General features: G+C 42.5%; 1 protein-coding gene and 1 long non-coding RNA gene across 10 annotated transcripts in view; one reads left to right on the plus strand and one right to left on the minus strand.

The window, feature by feature from the left end:
* Window positions 1-14,304, plus strand: part of rerea (arginine-glutamic acid dipeptide (RE) repeats a) — a 128,067-nt gene that overhangs the window by 80,251 nt on the left and 33,512 nt on the right. For 5 of the 9 annotated variants that reach the window (XM_034878008.1, XM_034878009.1, XM_034878007.1 and 2 more), the window contains 4 exons: window positions 6,981-7,086; window positions 8,618-8,714; window positions 10,321-10,425; window positions 13,904-14,020. In XM_034878008.1, the coding sequence (XP_034733899.1) occupies window positions 6,981-7,086; window positions 8,618-8,714; window positions 10,321-10,425; window positions 13,904-14,020 (425 nt within the window). Of the gene's footprint in view, window positions 1-6,980; window positions 7,087-8,617; window positions 8,715-10,320; window positions 10,426-13,255; window positions 13,482-13,903; window positions 14,021-14,304 lie in introns of those variants that run through there. The other 4 variants (XM_034878014.1, XM_034878015.1, XM_034878011.1 and 1 more) reach the window with 3 other exon arrangements.
* Window positions 12,522-14,082, minus strand: LOC117948387. Its single transcript, XR_004657427.1, has 2 exons — window positions 13,886-14,082; window positions 12,522-13,367 (listed from the first exon to the last, which is right to left on the minus strand). It is a non-coding gene; the product is annotated as an uncharacterized LOC117948387 (long non-coding RNA).

A 14,304-nucleotide genomic window follows, 5' to 3' on the forward strand; every position in this document is an offset into this window, starting at 1 on the left:
AATTAAAAACACGATTCCCAATATGTAGTTACTTTTCCCATGTGATAGTATACACGCCCTTACAAAACAAAGAAAAAAAAAGAATCAATTTTTTTGAATGCTATGCATCAATTTTGAATCTGTAGAGTTTGAAGTGGCACACATGCACAGACACGACACCTTTTCTGACCCGTCTACCCTTCCAACATATCCTACCCAAATTGTCTTTGCAAATGTATTACTACTGCTTTAACCTACACATGAGCCCAAAAGTTAAATGTGTCTGTGTGGGAATAATACAGAGGGGGGATGGATTAGCATTGGCTTCAGCAAGCCTTCTCATTTCCCGTCTTACATTACAGCGCTCAATCAGCCCACTGCTCCTTGTCTTCCCAGGCCTTGCTCAGGAGGCTGCCACTGGTAGTTGTACACACAGACATACACACACGTATACATATACTAAGGCTCTGGATTAGCTGGCTGGGCAGACGTCCAAAATAACATCTACACACACAGCTCAATATTCATATCCTTTGTCCACGCCCCCTCTCTTTCTCCACGGCAGTTGTCCAGTCAGTATTAGTAAGATGTCTCATTAGCTCCCCAGGCTATGCCAACAAGGCAAAGCTAAAACAAAGGATCACAGGCAAACAGCCTTCCAAGTAAAACACCAGGGCGTTTAAACACTGCAAAACGTGTGTGTGTGTGTGTGTGTGTGTGTGTGTGTGTGTGTGTGTGTGTGTGTGTGTGTGTGTGTGTGTGTGTGTGTGTGTGTGTGTGTGTGTGTGTGTGTGTGTGTGTGTGTGTGTGTGTGTGTGTGTGTGTGTGTGTGTGACTCATGGTATTACCTTGAGAGCAGACCATTCTCAAGAGAATGTTCTGGGCAATACACACACAGGAAGCCAGGTATGAAAGTGAGAGGGCTTTGAAGCGGCTAAATGAAAGACTGAAGGCAGAAATGACAAGGTTTTCTGGCAGGCTATAACTGTACTTCTGGCTGATAGCAAAGGCTTGGGAAATAAAGTCAGTATTATGATCTGAACACCCAGATATGAGCTCTACTAACTGCTTCCATCTGTCCTCGCACAGCCTATGTTTGAAGTTCACTTGGATCCGCATTCTAGTCTATACCCTGCTAGTGCTGCAAGTCTGTGTTTAAAAAAAGAAAGGTAAAATAAGTGCTTGTGTATCTGTGTAGCCTAAATCCCCAAACACACATTGTCAGGTCCCTGGTGCTCCGTGTCTGTGGTCTGCAGATAATGATCAATACTGGATGTATTTTTTTTATATTCTCTCTCTCCTTTTGCCTTTCAAAGTGCTGCTCTATGTACCTTCACTTAACTTGTCTTAAATTTCTTGGCTAAAACCACCATGCACCAGAAGTGTGTTGGAGTCAAAGACAAATATTAAAGTTGGACACTGCCTGGCTATTTTATGGAGCATGCAACCAAGGCTGGTGTTCTCACTGCCACTCTCTGTCTAGAAGGAGGGTAACGTGGTCGACATCATACATTTTTCTTATTATTTTCCCATTAATTTACTCACTCCCACTGGGACACATTTGACAAAAACAAAAAGACAAAGCAAAGACTGTAGCCCTGCTTACTTGTTATCTGCATGGGGTGAAACACAATGTTTGATGAGCTAGATCTCAGATATAGCATAGTCATGTGTGGTGCTTGTGACTCTCCAGTTTGTAAAGTGTGCCTGTGGTTGGCGTAAGATCCACCAGTAGTGGCCCTCATGTCTTAATTAGTATCATCTCTGAGTTCCGCATGACTCAACTCTTCTCTTCTTTTTCTGTCTTCTCTGCAACATCCCTCTTTTTGCCTGGATGACAGGAGGACCTGTTAACTTCCTTAGATGTGTCCTTGTATGTCATGAATCTGTACAATGACAAAACTAGTGACTAGTCTGTCATAGAGTGAGATATGCATGTGTTCTTGATTCCTTGAAATGGGGGTTTAAAATGTAAGGCGGGCATATACGCTCAAGTTCAAAGGCGCCCATACAATAGACACACAAAGAGCAACAAGAGCAAATCTGTCCACTTTGAAATGGCTAATGCTCATCCAATCTAATATGAAGCCGGGCTGACAGATGGGCCCAGTGTGTTCAAAGCAGAGTGGGCCGACTTAATATCCAAACAGGTCAAGCCAAAGAGAGGTAGAGAGAGAGAGAGACACTCCTCTGTATGCACGGCACAAAGGTCTTGCCAGCACCGCCACCACAGCTGGGACTCACCTCACCTCCTTCCTCCCTCTGCCTCCCACACACTCTCCATTTATTGTTGTTGCCAGGCTGGGAAGCAGGCTATGCATACAGTTCTTCCACACAAACATCAGCATTAGTTTAGTGTTATTATATGTGTTTAGTGTTGTTATGTGCCTAAAAGAAGGAGGCTTGAGCGGCAGGTTATCCTTCCTTCATCAAAGTAGCCAAGTGCTCACTGCGAAGCCCATAAGTAGAGGAGGATTGCAGAGTGGAATCCTGCTGCTGGCTCTGACAGCCTGATTTAGAGGTGCTTTTTCTTACCTCTGACACAGAGTCCCAGCCTGCCCCACTCTACCGCCCGGTTGGGGAAGAATAGTGGTGCTTATATTGAAAGCCTGTTATTTGTGTGTGTGTGTGTGTGTGTCTCTCTCTTTCTCGTGCGCACAAACCACAGAGTGTGGCTTGTATGTATGCGTTTGCTCACACGGCATGCTGGCTTTTTTTTTTAACAACCTCCTTTGTCAGTCACTAAATCTAGTCGTAGATTGCGTGAGCACATCAGATCTCTTGTACCTTGCCAGTGTACGTAGACAAACATACAGTTTTCGTGTGCGTGTGTGTTCTGTCATCCAGATTGAAGTGCTTATTGAGTGCTGGTGTGCTGGCAGATATCTCTCTCAGAGAGAGCAGTTGAAAATAAGGCAAAGAAAGCAGGAAAATGAGGAAGAGAGAAAGCGGAGTGGAAAACCCTTCCAATCAGATCCATCATCTTGGTGTGTGTGTGTTTATGCGAGAGTATGTGTGATCTTCCCAGCCAGCTCTTCCTGCCTCCCCTCTCTAATCTTATCATGTCGGAGCAGCAGATTAGTCCTCCCAGATCTCATCTCTGCCTCCAAATGCCACAATCAGCCTTTTGTTCTTTGAATGTGCTTACTTTCCCCTTGAGGCTGGTGAGGTGAACACTTGCAGAATACGACCTCATGCCATTTTGAGCCTGTGCCTGTCAATGTCACACCACTGCCAACCCTGAGCCACCATACTCAAGCCTACCTTGCCCCTGGGGCGTTAGCTAACTAAGCTGTTAGATTAGTAGCCTGCTAGCCTAGCTGAACTGCTTGACATTCCTCACTAACACTGAGCTGCTGCTGCTGCTGCTCTTGTCTGTTTGACCTCCCCCTCCTTCCTTCCTCCCTCCCTATCCCGCTCTGTGCTGTCTCCTTTGTCTGTGTGTTTGGGATCTGTCTTTCCTTTCTTACTGCTGGCTGCCACCTCCTGAAGGAAGTCATAGATCCTGGCTGCTGATGTCACCAGTGAAGGGAGGAGGGGTCACTAACAGGGTTAGCAGAGGAAGAAGAGAGTGTTTGAAAAGCAGAAAAAATAAACAGAGGTTTCCTGTTAACGAGGTGCACTGGGGGCCTGTCGTGTGGTGCCGGGAGGGTCTGGTTTTGTTTAAAGCAAAGCTCTAGTGTTGCAGTGTGGGGAGAACAGATAGGGCATTTGATTTAAGGGTTACAGGTTGTATCAACGTGCTCTTAGTTTTGTCACAGCCCGGCTTGGCTGCAAAGCAATGACCATGTTGTAAAGGCTACCGTGAACAGATGTGGGAGAAAATCTCTGCTCGCTGCAACTGCCGTGCACTCTTCCTATCATTGAACAATATTAGGGTTGACATTGTTTTGGAAAAGCACTGCATCGATTTCACACTCTCATATTTGAAAACATGGAATTTGTCCCACAATCAATCCGTCTTTTAAGTGTACACTTAACAGAGCTGTTTTTCTTTTAAAATGTAAAGCCTGTATTTGTTAATAGGAAAGTCTGCCCTTTGTAGTAGTGGTGTGGTCACACACAGGGGCCCCAGTTCCAGAGTTGACTGCACACACATGCAGCCACACAAAGAAAACTGCACAGCCATTATGGATCCAAGGGGCCAGCCACCTTTAGCTAGTCAGAGGGAGAACAAACTGACTCGCACAGTGCCTGTCTTGTGTAGGCTGCTTTTAGAACAGCAATGAGTGCATTGATTTGTTTTTGTTTTTATTAATAGGGATATATTTAAGATTTCTTTTCACAAGAATTAAACTCATATATTCATATGTCATATATTTCCCAGTATATAATCTTTGAGTGCCTTCCTATAATCCAGCCCCTGTCTGATGAGTGTGCCCAAGAATGCCACAAGCCAGGCTGAGCCACTGAAGGGAGGAGGGGTACCATTGTGCTCGGCCCCAAAGCATGACTTTCAGATTTATATCACGTCGATGAATGAAGCCTTGTACCCTGGGGGTTTCAGTAAAGGAGGAGGAGGAGGATAGTTGTAATTTTAAATCTGAGGAAATGAGATGGTCTTGCTCCTCCTACCTTAATCCAACCCCTTTCTCTGTCCTCATTCCCTCCCCTCTATCTCCTTTGCTCTGCTTGTTTGCACTTTCTCTTTTTTCTTCTTGTTTTATTTAATTCCCTCAATATTAGGTTAGCAAGTCTTTTGGCCTCTCCACAGTGAGCAGCATTCCCAGGGTTTAGGGCCCAGGAGGAGGGATGGCAGGGCCATGTTTAGCCTCTGGCGGGACAGACGAAGATGGCTGACAGCGTGCGGGGCTCAGCTCTCTACACACAGTGTGGAATGTCTCTAATCAATTCAGCATTGTGGTTTCCTCTTATATGTTCTCTCTGTTATTTTCTATGGCAGGCTTAGAAAAAAAAATCCAGACAATACAAGTAGTAGTTCGTATGGCGAGACTGAGCTGTCTATTATCCCCTTTCATTTTCTCCTTGCGTTATCTACTCATTTTTCCACCCCGCATGTTTATAGAATTGTGATAATTGAAAGCTGTGCTTCACTCCCACTACGTGCTCCATATGTTGCACTGTAGGTCCTTCTCTCCACCTCCCTCCCTCTTTTGCCTAAGAGGGCTTAACGCCGCTGTGAGCTTCTAAACAGCAATCTGCTCAGGAGAGCGACAGCTACTCTGTAGTATTGAGGATACTGATGATAGCTGAAGTAATGTTCACTCTTTGCTTTAGCTCGTTTGGTTGATTTACAATAATGCAGGCTCTTGAATAAGGTGTACAACCTATGTGTGTATGTGTTTGCGTCTTTCCGCCTGCTTGTGCTTTTCTGTTTGCATTAGGCTCTATGTCCCAGCTCTCTGAAATCACTTTGATTTTGTGGTTTTACAGGCAGAAAACGAAATGTTCAGGGGGAACAAGTATTAATTATGTATAAGCAACTGATAACTACTCTCTCTGCTGTGGCAGTCATCATGTTAGTCTAGAATGCAATGGTGTCTGTACACTAGATAGACAAGAGGTTGGGATGGGTGGGCTAACTGCAGGGAGGGAGGGACATGACGTAATTACACACATTTCTTCATACACAGTATGTGTACGTGCTCACGGGTCTGTGTCTCAGTCCATAAGTATGGCTCTGTTGAATCACAAGCAAAGTGTGTGTGGTTGAGTGATGTTGCGTGTATACTCACTCAATCATCCAGAGCAGTGAATGCAGCTTACTGCATGCCAGCTGCTATTTAACACATCCAGGCTCACTTACTCAGTCATTCCTCCTTCCTGCTCAAGGTTGGAGAAAGGGAGGAACGAGGGAAAGAAAAGGGAGAGGTGGTGAAGTGGAGAGTTGAAATGGGAGTAGGAAAGATGGAGAATGAGGGAGGCAGGGTGGGATTAAGAGGAGAAAGAAATGGAGAGAATGGGAAATCCAGAGGTTGGCTTGGGGTTTAGGGAGATGATGATTTGCTTGGCTGCCTGTGCTCAGGCTCCTTTTTTGTGACATAACAGAACAATGTAGTCTCAAGTCTTCAAATATCTTTACTCTGACCTCATGTTACTGCACACACAGATGCAGTTAGGAGTCTGTCTTAGATTACTGTAGATGTTTCCCCCTTCTTTTTTTCCATATGCTCATTTCTTCTTTTTCTCCACGGGTGGCGTCAGTGGTGGTGCAGGTGTCTCAGCCAGTTAGTGCAGTGCGGCTTAGCCGAGTCTCTAATAAAGATGGCTGGAGCCAATAGGATTGTGTTGCAGTCCAGCACCCAGCCCAACAGTCCCTCTAATGTTCAAACCACTGTGACGGTCAGTTGGGTTTATGTGAAGCCACAATAAATATTTTATAACATGAAATGAAAACACTATTTTGCCCTTTTCATCTCTCACCTCAGCACTGGCCTCAGTTTCTACCATTTTCTTCCATCCCCCCTTCCCCTCCCTCTCTGTTTTTTCATTAACTGGCCCTGGAAAAGCTCTCACCTCACCACAGTGCTGCCACTTTCTGGTCATCTAAGGGATTACAAGTCTTTGCTTATTTGCACTTTATCAAACGGCCAGTGGGTGGCAGCACTTAAAGAGTAAAATGTCCAAAGCGCTTTTAAAGGTATACGGTGTAAGTTCATGAGTAAACTTTAATAGTGTTTTTTTTAACTCATTAAATAATTGTAATTAAGTGAAGAGAAGGCAGAGGATTTGTAGGAGGCAGAGCTTTGTTCTGCCCCCCCCCCCCCCTCCTCGCTCTCTCTCTCCCTTCAGCAATGTCCATCCCACTGTTTACTTTAGGGCTCTAAATGCTCTGCAATCCATTTTTAATTATCTTGGTCTCTCTGCATGCTTTTTGGCATCACCCTGTGTGAGTCATAAACCGTACGCCTGCACAGCATCGCTGTTTGCCAAGAGGCCAGTTTGTGAGGTCGTAATCAAAGAAAACAATGTCTGTTTATCTTAGTGTGGGATTATTTGTTGTCTCCTGCTCACTCTGTCTGTGTCTCTCTGTGTTCCAGAGTAAAAGGGACCATCTGCTGATGAATGTGAAATGGTACTACCGCCAGTCAGAGGTGCCTGACTCTGTCTACCAGCACCTGGTGCAGGATCGCAACAATGAGAACGGTGAGACTTCCTTTTGTTCGTTGAAACACATCTGCACATGCATACAGTAGGTATACACACACAAACACTCATACGCACAGAGAAAGTAAATACACTTTCTTGCTCTGTACCACACTCAATTTCTCTCCTTCACAAACACACACACACACCTGCCTCAGCACACCAGGCTGTTGAGGTATAAAGGCTAGCTGTGAATTGCATTTCAAACAGAAACCAGAAGACATTTTCCCAGGCAGCCGAGCCAATCCTGTGGCTCTGCACTGTTCCCTGGGTAACACTCCTTCAAGCCAGACAGCAGCCCTGTCAGTGTGTTAATAACCCGCAGTGTCATGTGGCCTTTGAGCACACAGTCTTAACAGCATCAGTGTCAGAGGACTCATCACACTCTTAACACATACACATCTACAAGAACATAAGAACTTTCACTGTTTTTTAGCAGATAAATATCACATCCTGTAACGCGAAGGAAATCTCATTGGGAGAATCTAACTCAACTCAATTGTAATAATTGGCTTAATCAGTGGATAAATAAATGTTGGGATTTTACAAAATTCTATTTTTAATTACTTCCAGCCATCACAGAGTTGTACATGTAAATCTCTAAACTGAGTGAGCTTGCCCTCAACAATTAATTAATTGATAGGTTACTCATATACATCATTGTGTACTTATGCAATATTTTCCCAAAAAAGTTGACTTTAAAGTGTTAGATGTTGTACATGGCTGACATGGCAGAAAGCACTGAAGTGTTTTCTATTGCTCACTATGAACTGTTTTTGAATGTACAAATAGTGGCAGTTTTAAAGGTGTGTATTCTGAGCTGTATTGCTCTTAAGAATGCGGCAGTGAGCTTTTTCAGTCTGTTTGCCTCAGATTACAGCCAACTCAGCTTTGGTATACATAATATACTGTGTGAACAAGAATGCATATCAAATGCAAAATATTTTATCATAACAAATTCATATCTCAGATCTTATTAAACAGTCATGCTGATTTTCCCTTTCTACAACAATCCAAGTATCACTTGTGTCAGCAGGAAGGCTTTAGTTAGGTTATGTCATTGAGGTTATCAACCAAATACGCTGTATGCTGTTCCCTCCAGAAACAGCGTCAGTGCAGTGCTCCTCTCTCCGCTGTCTGTCTTGCAGCAGGGATTTAGGATTATTAGAATTGATGTCACTAGGCCGGAGCGCACGCCTCAGCTCAGGTCATTAGTCAACGACGACTGCCAGCCCTTCTTGGTGCTGCTGATGCGTCTTAACCCCCGCAAAGGTCATTTCACTTGAGAACTAAACATTATGTACTCTCCTCAGGGGGCTGCACATTATTGGCTTTATTGAATTATGTGGCATAATATTGACCTCTGTAGAGGCACTTGTTACTTACCCAGAACCGTGCTCATGATTTTCATTAATGCCTAAGCTACTTTTTCTCTGTTCCCTCTTTGTCATAGATGAATGAGTTGGGTTGTATTTAGCATAATATATCATGCAAATATGTATTTAGTACAACTGTGTTTCTCTTCCCCCAGATTCTGGCCGGGAGCTGGTCATTACAGACCCAGTGGTCAGGAGTCGAGAACTCTTCATCTCTGACTATGTGGACACTTATCATGCTGCTGCTCTCAGGTAAACAAATGTCAACACACGCATATCTACTTGCACACACACAAAGATGGGTTTTTTAGAAACTTCGCAGCGGTAGAAAATAGAAGCGCTCAATGTCCACCCCTAAATATCCAGTAACATAACAGGTACTGTAATTGCAATGCTTGTATTTATAACACAGTATCTCCATTAAACCACTTAGTTTGTATTAGTAGTGTTTTGTTTCATTTGCATGCTGAGTTCCCAGTGTTTATGACCATGAAAATTCCTTATTTAACTGAAGCTTTATTTTTGTTACCATTTGGAAAACTTGGGCACTTTTTGTGCCGTGATTTAGGTTTGTAAAGTAATCTATATGTTTATAATTTCATAAAAATACATTTTACTTTCACCACATCTCCTATCAAAACAAAAAATAATCCTGTAAGCAAATGCTGTTCGTATATACTCCAACAGACTAATGACCAACACCATCTGTGTTTTATGGACACTATTGTAAAATATTCCGCAGTGATCCAGATTCAGGAGACAGAAGAATGACTCTTACTACAATGTATGTGTATTTTTCTGAACCAACTATAAAAGAAATCACAGCAATTGTTCTGCTAATTTAGGAGATATACCATGCTTTACTGCTGTGAGCAGGTGCTGTAAAAATTGTCCAGATGTGTAAAGATGCAAAGCCATAAATGAGACACACGCCTCAGGCTGTTTTACATTAAAAGCTTGAAATGGCTGTGAATCAACTCCCCCATACACACACCTGTCAGAACATGAGCCTCTAGAACAAAACTTATGGCACTCCACTCTGTCTGTGCTTGATGTAAGCAGAATGGAATACAGGCTTAATCATTTTCTCGGTCTGAAATCAGATATTCTGTGTTCATTCCGTGTTCCTGCCTTTGCCTTTTTATACATTTCTGTCTGACCACCTCTTGCACTTCCCTTTTTAACCAAAACCATATGTGAGCAGCGTAGCGGCGGGTAGTCAAAGCAATGTCTCCCTGAAACCACTGATTTCAGGGCAAATTAGCTGCAACTTTTTACACAGAGCACCCTTTGATTTCACTTATGTTCCAAGCTTTAGATAAACGGGACGTAATTCCAGTGGGATGCTGTAACGCCGCAGCTCTCCCAAGACAGCCCTCCTTAGCACCCTTTAATCTTTTCAGAGGAAGGAAGATACTGCTTTTCTGCAAGGCAGCCCAATACCATATGACCATAATATCTATTATTTAGAGAGACAGACAGCAGGGTGCTCAAAACTGGAAATGGAATCAAGATGTGAGCCTAGGCCCTCTCAGCTCATTGGGGGGTAATTGTGTCGGGATGGAGGCGCACAGGTTGAATTCCTGTGCAAATCTCTGCAGCGTCTGTCTCTCTCGCCTCAGCTGCAGCAGACGAGGCAGCACTGAAATGTTCATCTGGTGTTTTATAGAACCTGATTCCTCACCACAAAGTCAGCAGGCACTGACAGGCACTATACCTCTGCTGCTGTATTTTTCACATCGGATAGATGATAACCCCAAGAGCTTCTAATTAGGGCTACATCTGCTCCTGCTAGGCCGGGGAATCACTTTGGCATATAGTTGTGTTTGTCTAATAAAGCCTGTCTTCTCTCTCACAGGGGGAAATGCAACATTTCCCATTTCTCCGACATTTTTGCTGCCAGGGAGTTCAAAGCCCGCATCGACTCCTTTTTCTATATCCTCGGGTACAACCCAGAGACCAGGTGAGGAGCTTTCAGCCAAGTCAATTCCACTGAAACCGTCCCCTTCACAATCCTCCCGCAGGCCACACATGTTGGGTCGACTCTTGTACAATTCTTTTAAAATAGTCACTATTATTTTCTTTATTAATCAATAATCTTTAATCTATAAAATGTCTAAAAATATTGAAAAATTACCATCACACATTCTTAAACCCAGATTATGTCTTCAAAATTCAAAAACCCCAAAATATTCAGTTACTATCACATGAGACAAAGAGAAGCAGCTCACAATTGACAATTGGAAGGATATAACTAGGTAATGTTTAGCATTATTACTTCAATGACTGACTCCAACAATTCAATTGATTATCAATATAGAATAAGATGATAATAATCTATCCATTTGACTAAAAGTTTATGGGTTGGATCAACTAAATCAAAATATATGTATATTTTTTTAAACCTGCCATTAGTTACAAATGAGCAATGTTCTAATAAAAAATGGTATGAGACAATATTTTTATTAATTAAGCAATATCACAAAAGTTACCATACATTACACCCCTAGTTGGATTAAATAGTGTTGGATGGCACAAATAGGCAGATTTAAATTAAGTTATAGATAGCAAGTATTTAGTCAAATATATTGGTATATTTGCTTTTTTCAGTATTACTCAGCAGTAGCATAAAAACTATTAAAATACATGCACTTTTTAGTGTCATTTTTCTCAATTTCATTACACTTATCGTTTGCTTCAATGGAAGAATGAAAGAATGGTCCTAATATGGTGTAATTATGGGGAAACCACCATGGCTCTATAACATTTAGGGCGTTTGTTGATATTTGTCAAATTTCACCTTAGGTTTTAGTTACTGATCATTTAAGTTAACATTAAGATTACAATGGAAAAATCTACAAGAAGCTCATTGATGGTATTGTTAATCACTTGTCATTTTATCATTGACATGTCACAGTAGGTGAATACAATGAATGAGAAATTCCATTTAGTTGCTTTAGTTTCAGGATCCTGGTATTGTGGCTGCTGGCTCACTGTCACAGCTTACTGGGAACGGAGCTCTCGTTAATGTTACTAACACCTGTGTTTTTACCTGCCATGACATGTCAAAATGTCTGCTGTGAAAAACCTTTCACACTAATAACCAAACCTATCACACTAACAAGAATATACTACATTTGTTTTATTATGTCTAGTGGCAATGTTAATTATTGGTAATTTTTGTGAAATATTATTATTATTATTTGTTGTCTGCCACGTCGGCTCAAATGAGCTAGAAATATGAAACTTGGGAATAACTGCAAATGGTGTTCATCCGCTTCTATAGAAATAGGAACCTAATCAGCCACATGGTGGCGCTGCAATTAAGGTTTCAAAATGTAAACTTTGAAAGGCCACACCCCCACACCGTAAATCCGATTCACTTGAAATTTTTGACTAAAACATTCATCACTTGAGCTTCTACTAAGAATTTATTTTTTTCTTCCAAGAAAGTAACCCTCTTATAGCAAGAGTTACAACAAGCTAAAGAGTGTAAAAAATAAAACTGGGTTCAGGGATTACTATTGCTTGGGATTTTCATTTTTGAGATTTCCTCCTACACCGTAGCTCCAATTGCCACCACATTTTCAGTGAATCATCAATGATCAAAGCATCAATGGAAGCTTTTTCCAAGTGGAATAAAGCATGTCCATTTCTCAATTACGTTTCAAATTATTGACCAATAAACTTCAAAAGGGGTGTGGCTCTGGACATAAATGACCACAAATCCGCAACAATAAGGCTAGTCCTCACAAAACTCCCAGGGCATGTTCAGGTAAGGAACCCAGATATACCCAGACAGTTTTCTATACATACACCAGTCATACAATGGTCAGTTTAATGGGTTCTTCCTTGGCCCATGCTAAACCTCTTGGCCAAGTTTCATGGAAATCAGGCCAGTTGTGACAAACAACAAACGGACAAACCCAACAGAAAACGCAACCTCCTTGGCAGAGGTCATAATAATAATGATTTGGTTATCAGTGCCATTCAATATGATTGTATGCTAGAATATTACATTTTAGTTTGATACTGTATTCTATTCTGTATATCCTTTTGACATTCTCTATTATACTGAAATTAATGTTTCCCCACAGTTGTAATGTTGGTGTTGATATGCTGAAAAATTGACTTGTGATTTAAAAAACTTTTAATAAGTTGTTGGTTATATCTGCACATCTGGCCAAGATGGCAAATGATTAAATAGCCTTTGTGATAAGTGTCATGAACTCTCAAGACCAACTGATAGGTATTACACATTAAAACATATTATGGTTTAAATGCCAAAGTACACTAGATAACATTTTAGTCCATTGTAGTTTGTTGTGCTGCAAGACAATGGTAAATATCAAGGCATCATTTTTTACATTTGTTGCCCCACTTTGGTCAAGATGTTCCCACTAGGAAAAAAATGTGTCTAAAGGACTTGTTGGTTTAAATGATGAACTGTTGAATTAATTTAAGTGCTCAAGAGAAATTTGTGTTGTTATCCACTGGTGGTGTTTGGGGTCTCTCACGTGTTGCCATGATAGCTGTCCTTGTTTTTGGCAACAAGGGTTGCCAGTTGAGAACCCCCTTCTTCAGGGCGCAGTTCTTTCCCCTCCCTCCCTCCTCTGCTTCTCTGTTTGGTATTCTGAGCGGGCTGTCTGCAGCCTTGCAATTTCACTCTTGTTTATTATGGCGCAGACATACGAGGAGAGATGAATTCCGTATCCTGCATGCGTGTCTGTCTGCCTCTGTGTGTTGCTGTACGTGTGTGTGCTTGTGTGAGGTCGCAGCACATGCTCAGTAGTGTCTATGGAGAAGTGAGCCGAGCTTGCGACGCTGTACGTGCAGGCTGAGGTCACAGCACAAGCTCAGTGAACACCTCTCCGGAGCGAATGCGTGGTTCTCCATTTTGAGCACCTAGAAATAGGTGGGAGAGAGGGGAGTTAATACCAACGATCATTATACACACAGTGTCACCACCCAACCTTAGGGCTTGATGTCAGAAATGGACGATTTGTTCAGTCCCCAGAGGTAGGTGTGCGATCGTATTCTCGTGCTTTCTCGTGCCGTTATTAGTTGCAGCGAGAGTGTTGTCTGAGTCGCATCCCAACTGTGTGATGTTTGCGAGCTGTCCGCATCGGTGTCGTTGTGTTAACCGGCTGTGTTTCTGTCGTGGAGCAAGGTTGCAAGTGTGCACATTGTGTCGGTAGCAGGAGAATTAAATGTTGTTGAACATGAAGGCTGTCACTGCAGAGCACATACCGTTACGCGTTCGCGATACAATAACGGAAATGCCGTTGTATCACACCTTTATTAACATAACAAAGTCCAGATAAATGCATACTGTTTGCGATGCATCCGCGAGTATTAGGCTGATAAATGTGCGCCCAGTATGCTTATATGACCGTTATAAGACCCGGAGAGGCTAACTTTACCCTGGCTCCATTTTGCAGCTCCTGTTTACAATCGAGACGACATGGCGTACGGAGCAATGCTGCTCTGCACACAAAGCTCCAGCCACTCTGCTCACCTCTGCGACCAGCTGTGATGTGTACACGCTGCTCGTCATGGTAGTTAAATACCATCAAGTTGGGTCTGTTTTTGCTGTGCTGCAATTATGTCAGTGTGCCACTGACTCGCGCCGTGATTGGCTCAAATTGATAGAGGGGGCGTGGTTATTCTTGATTGCACACACATAAAACTTGACCAGACTGTCACGTTGTTGTTGTTGTTGTTGTTAGGGTTTAATAAGTAAGACTCTAATTATAAATAAATGTGTGTGTGTATGTATGTATGTATGTATGTATGTGTGTGTGTGTGTGTGTGTGTGTGTGTGTGTGTGTGTGTGTGTGTG

This window comes from Etheostoma cragini, chromosome 7, assembly GCF_013103735.1.
Source record: "Etheostoma cragini isolate CJK2018 chromosome 7, CSU_Ecrag_1.0, whole genome shotgun sequence".
NCBI classification, from domain to species: Eukaryota; Metazoa; Chordata; class Actinopteri; order Perciformes; family Percidae; genus Etheostoma; species Etheostoma cragini.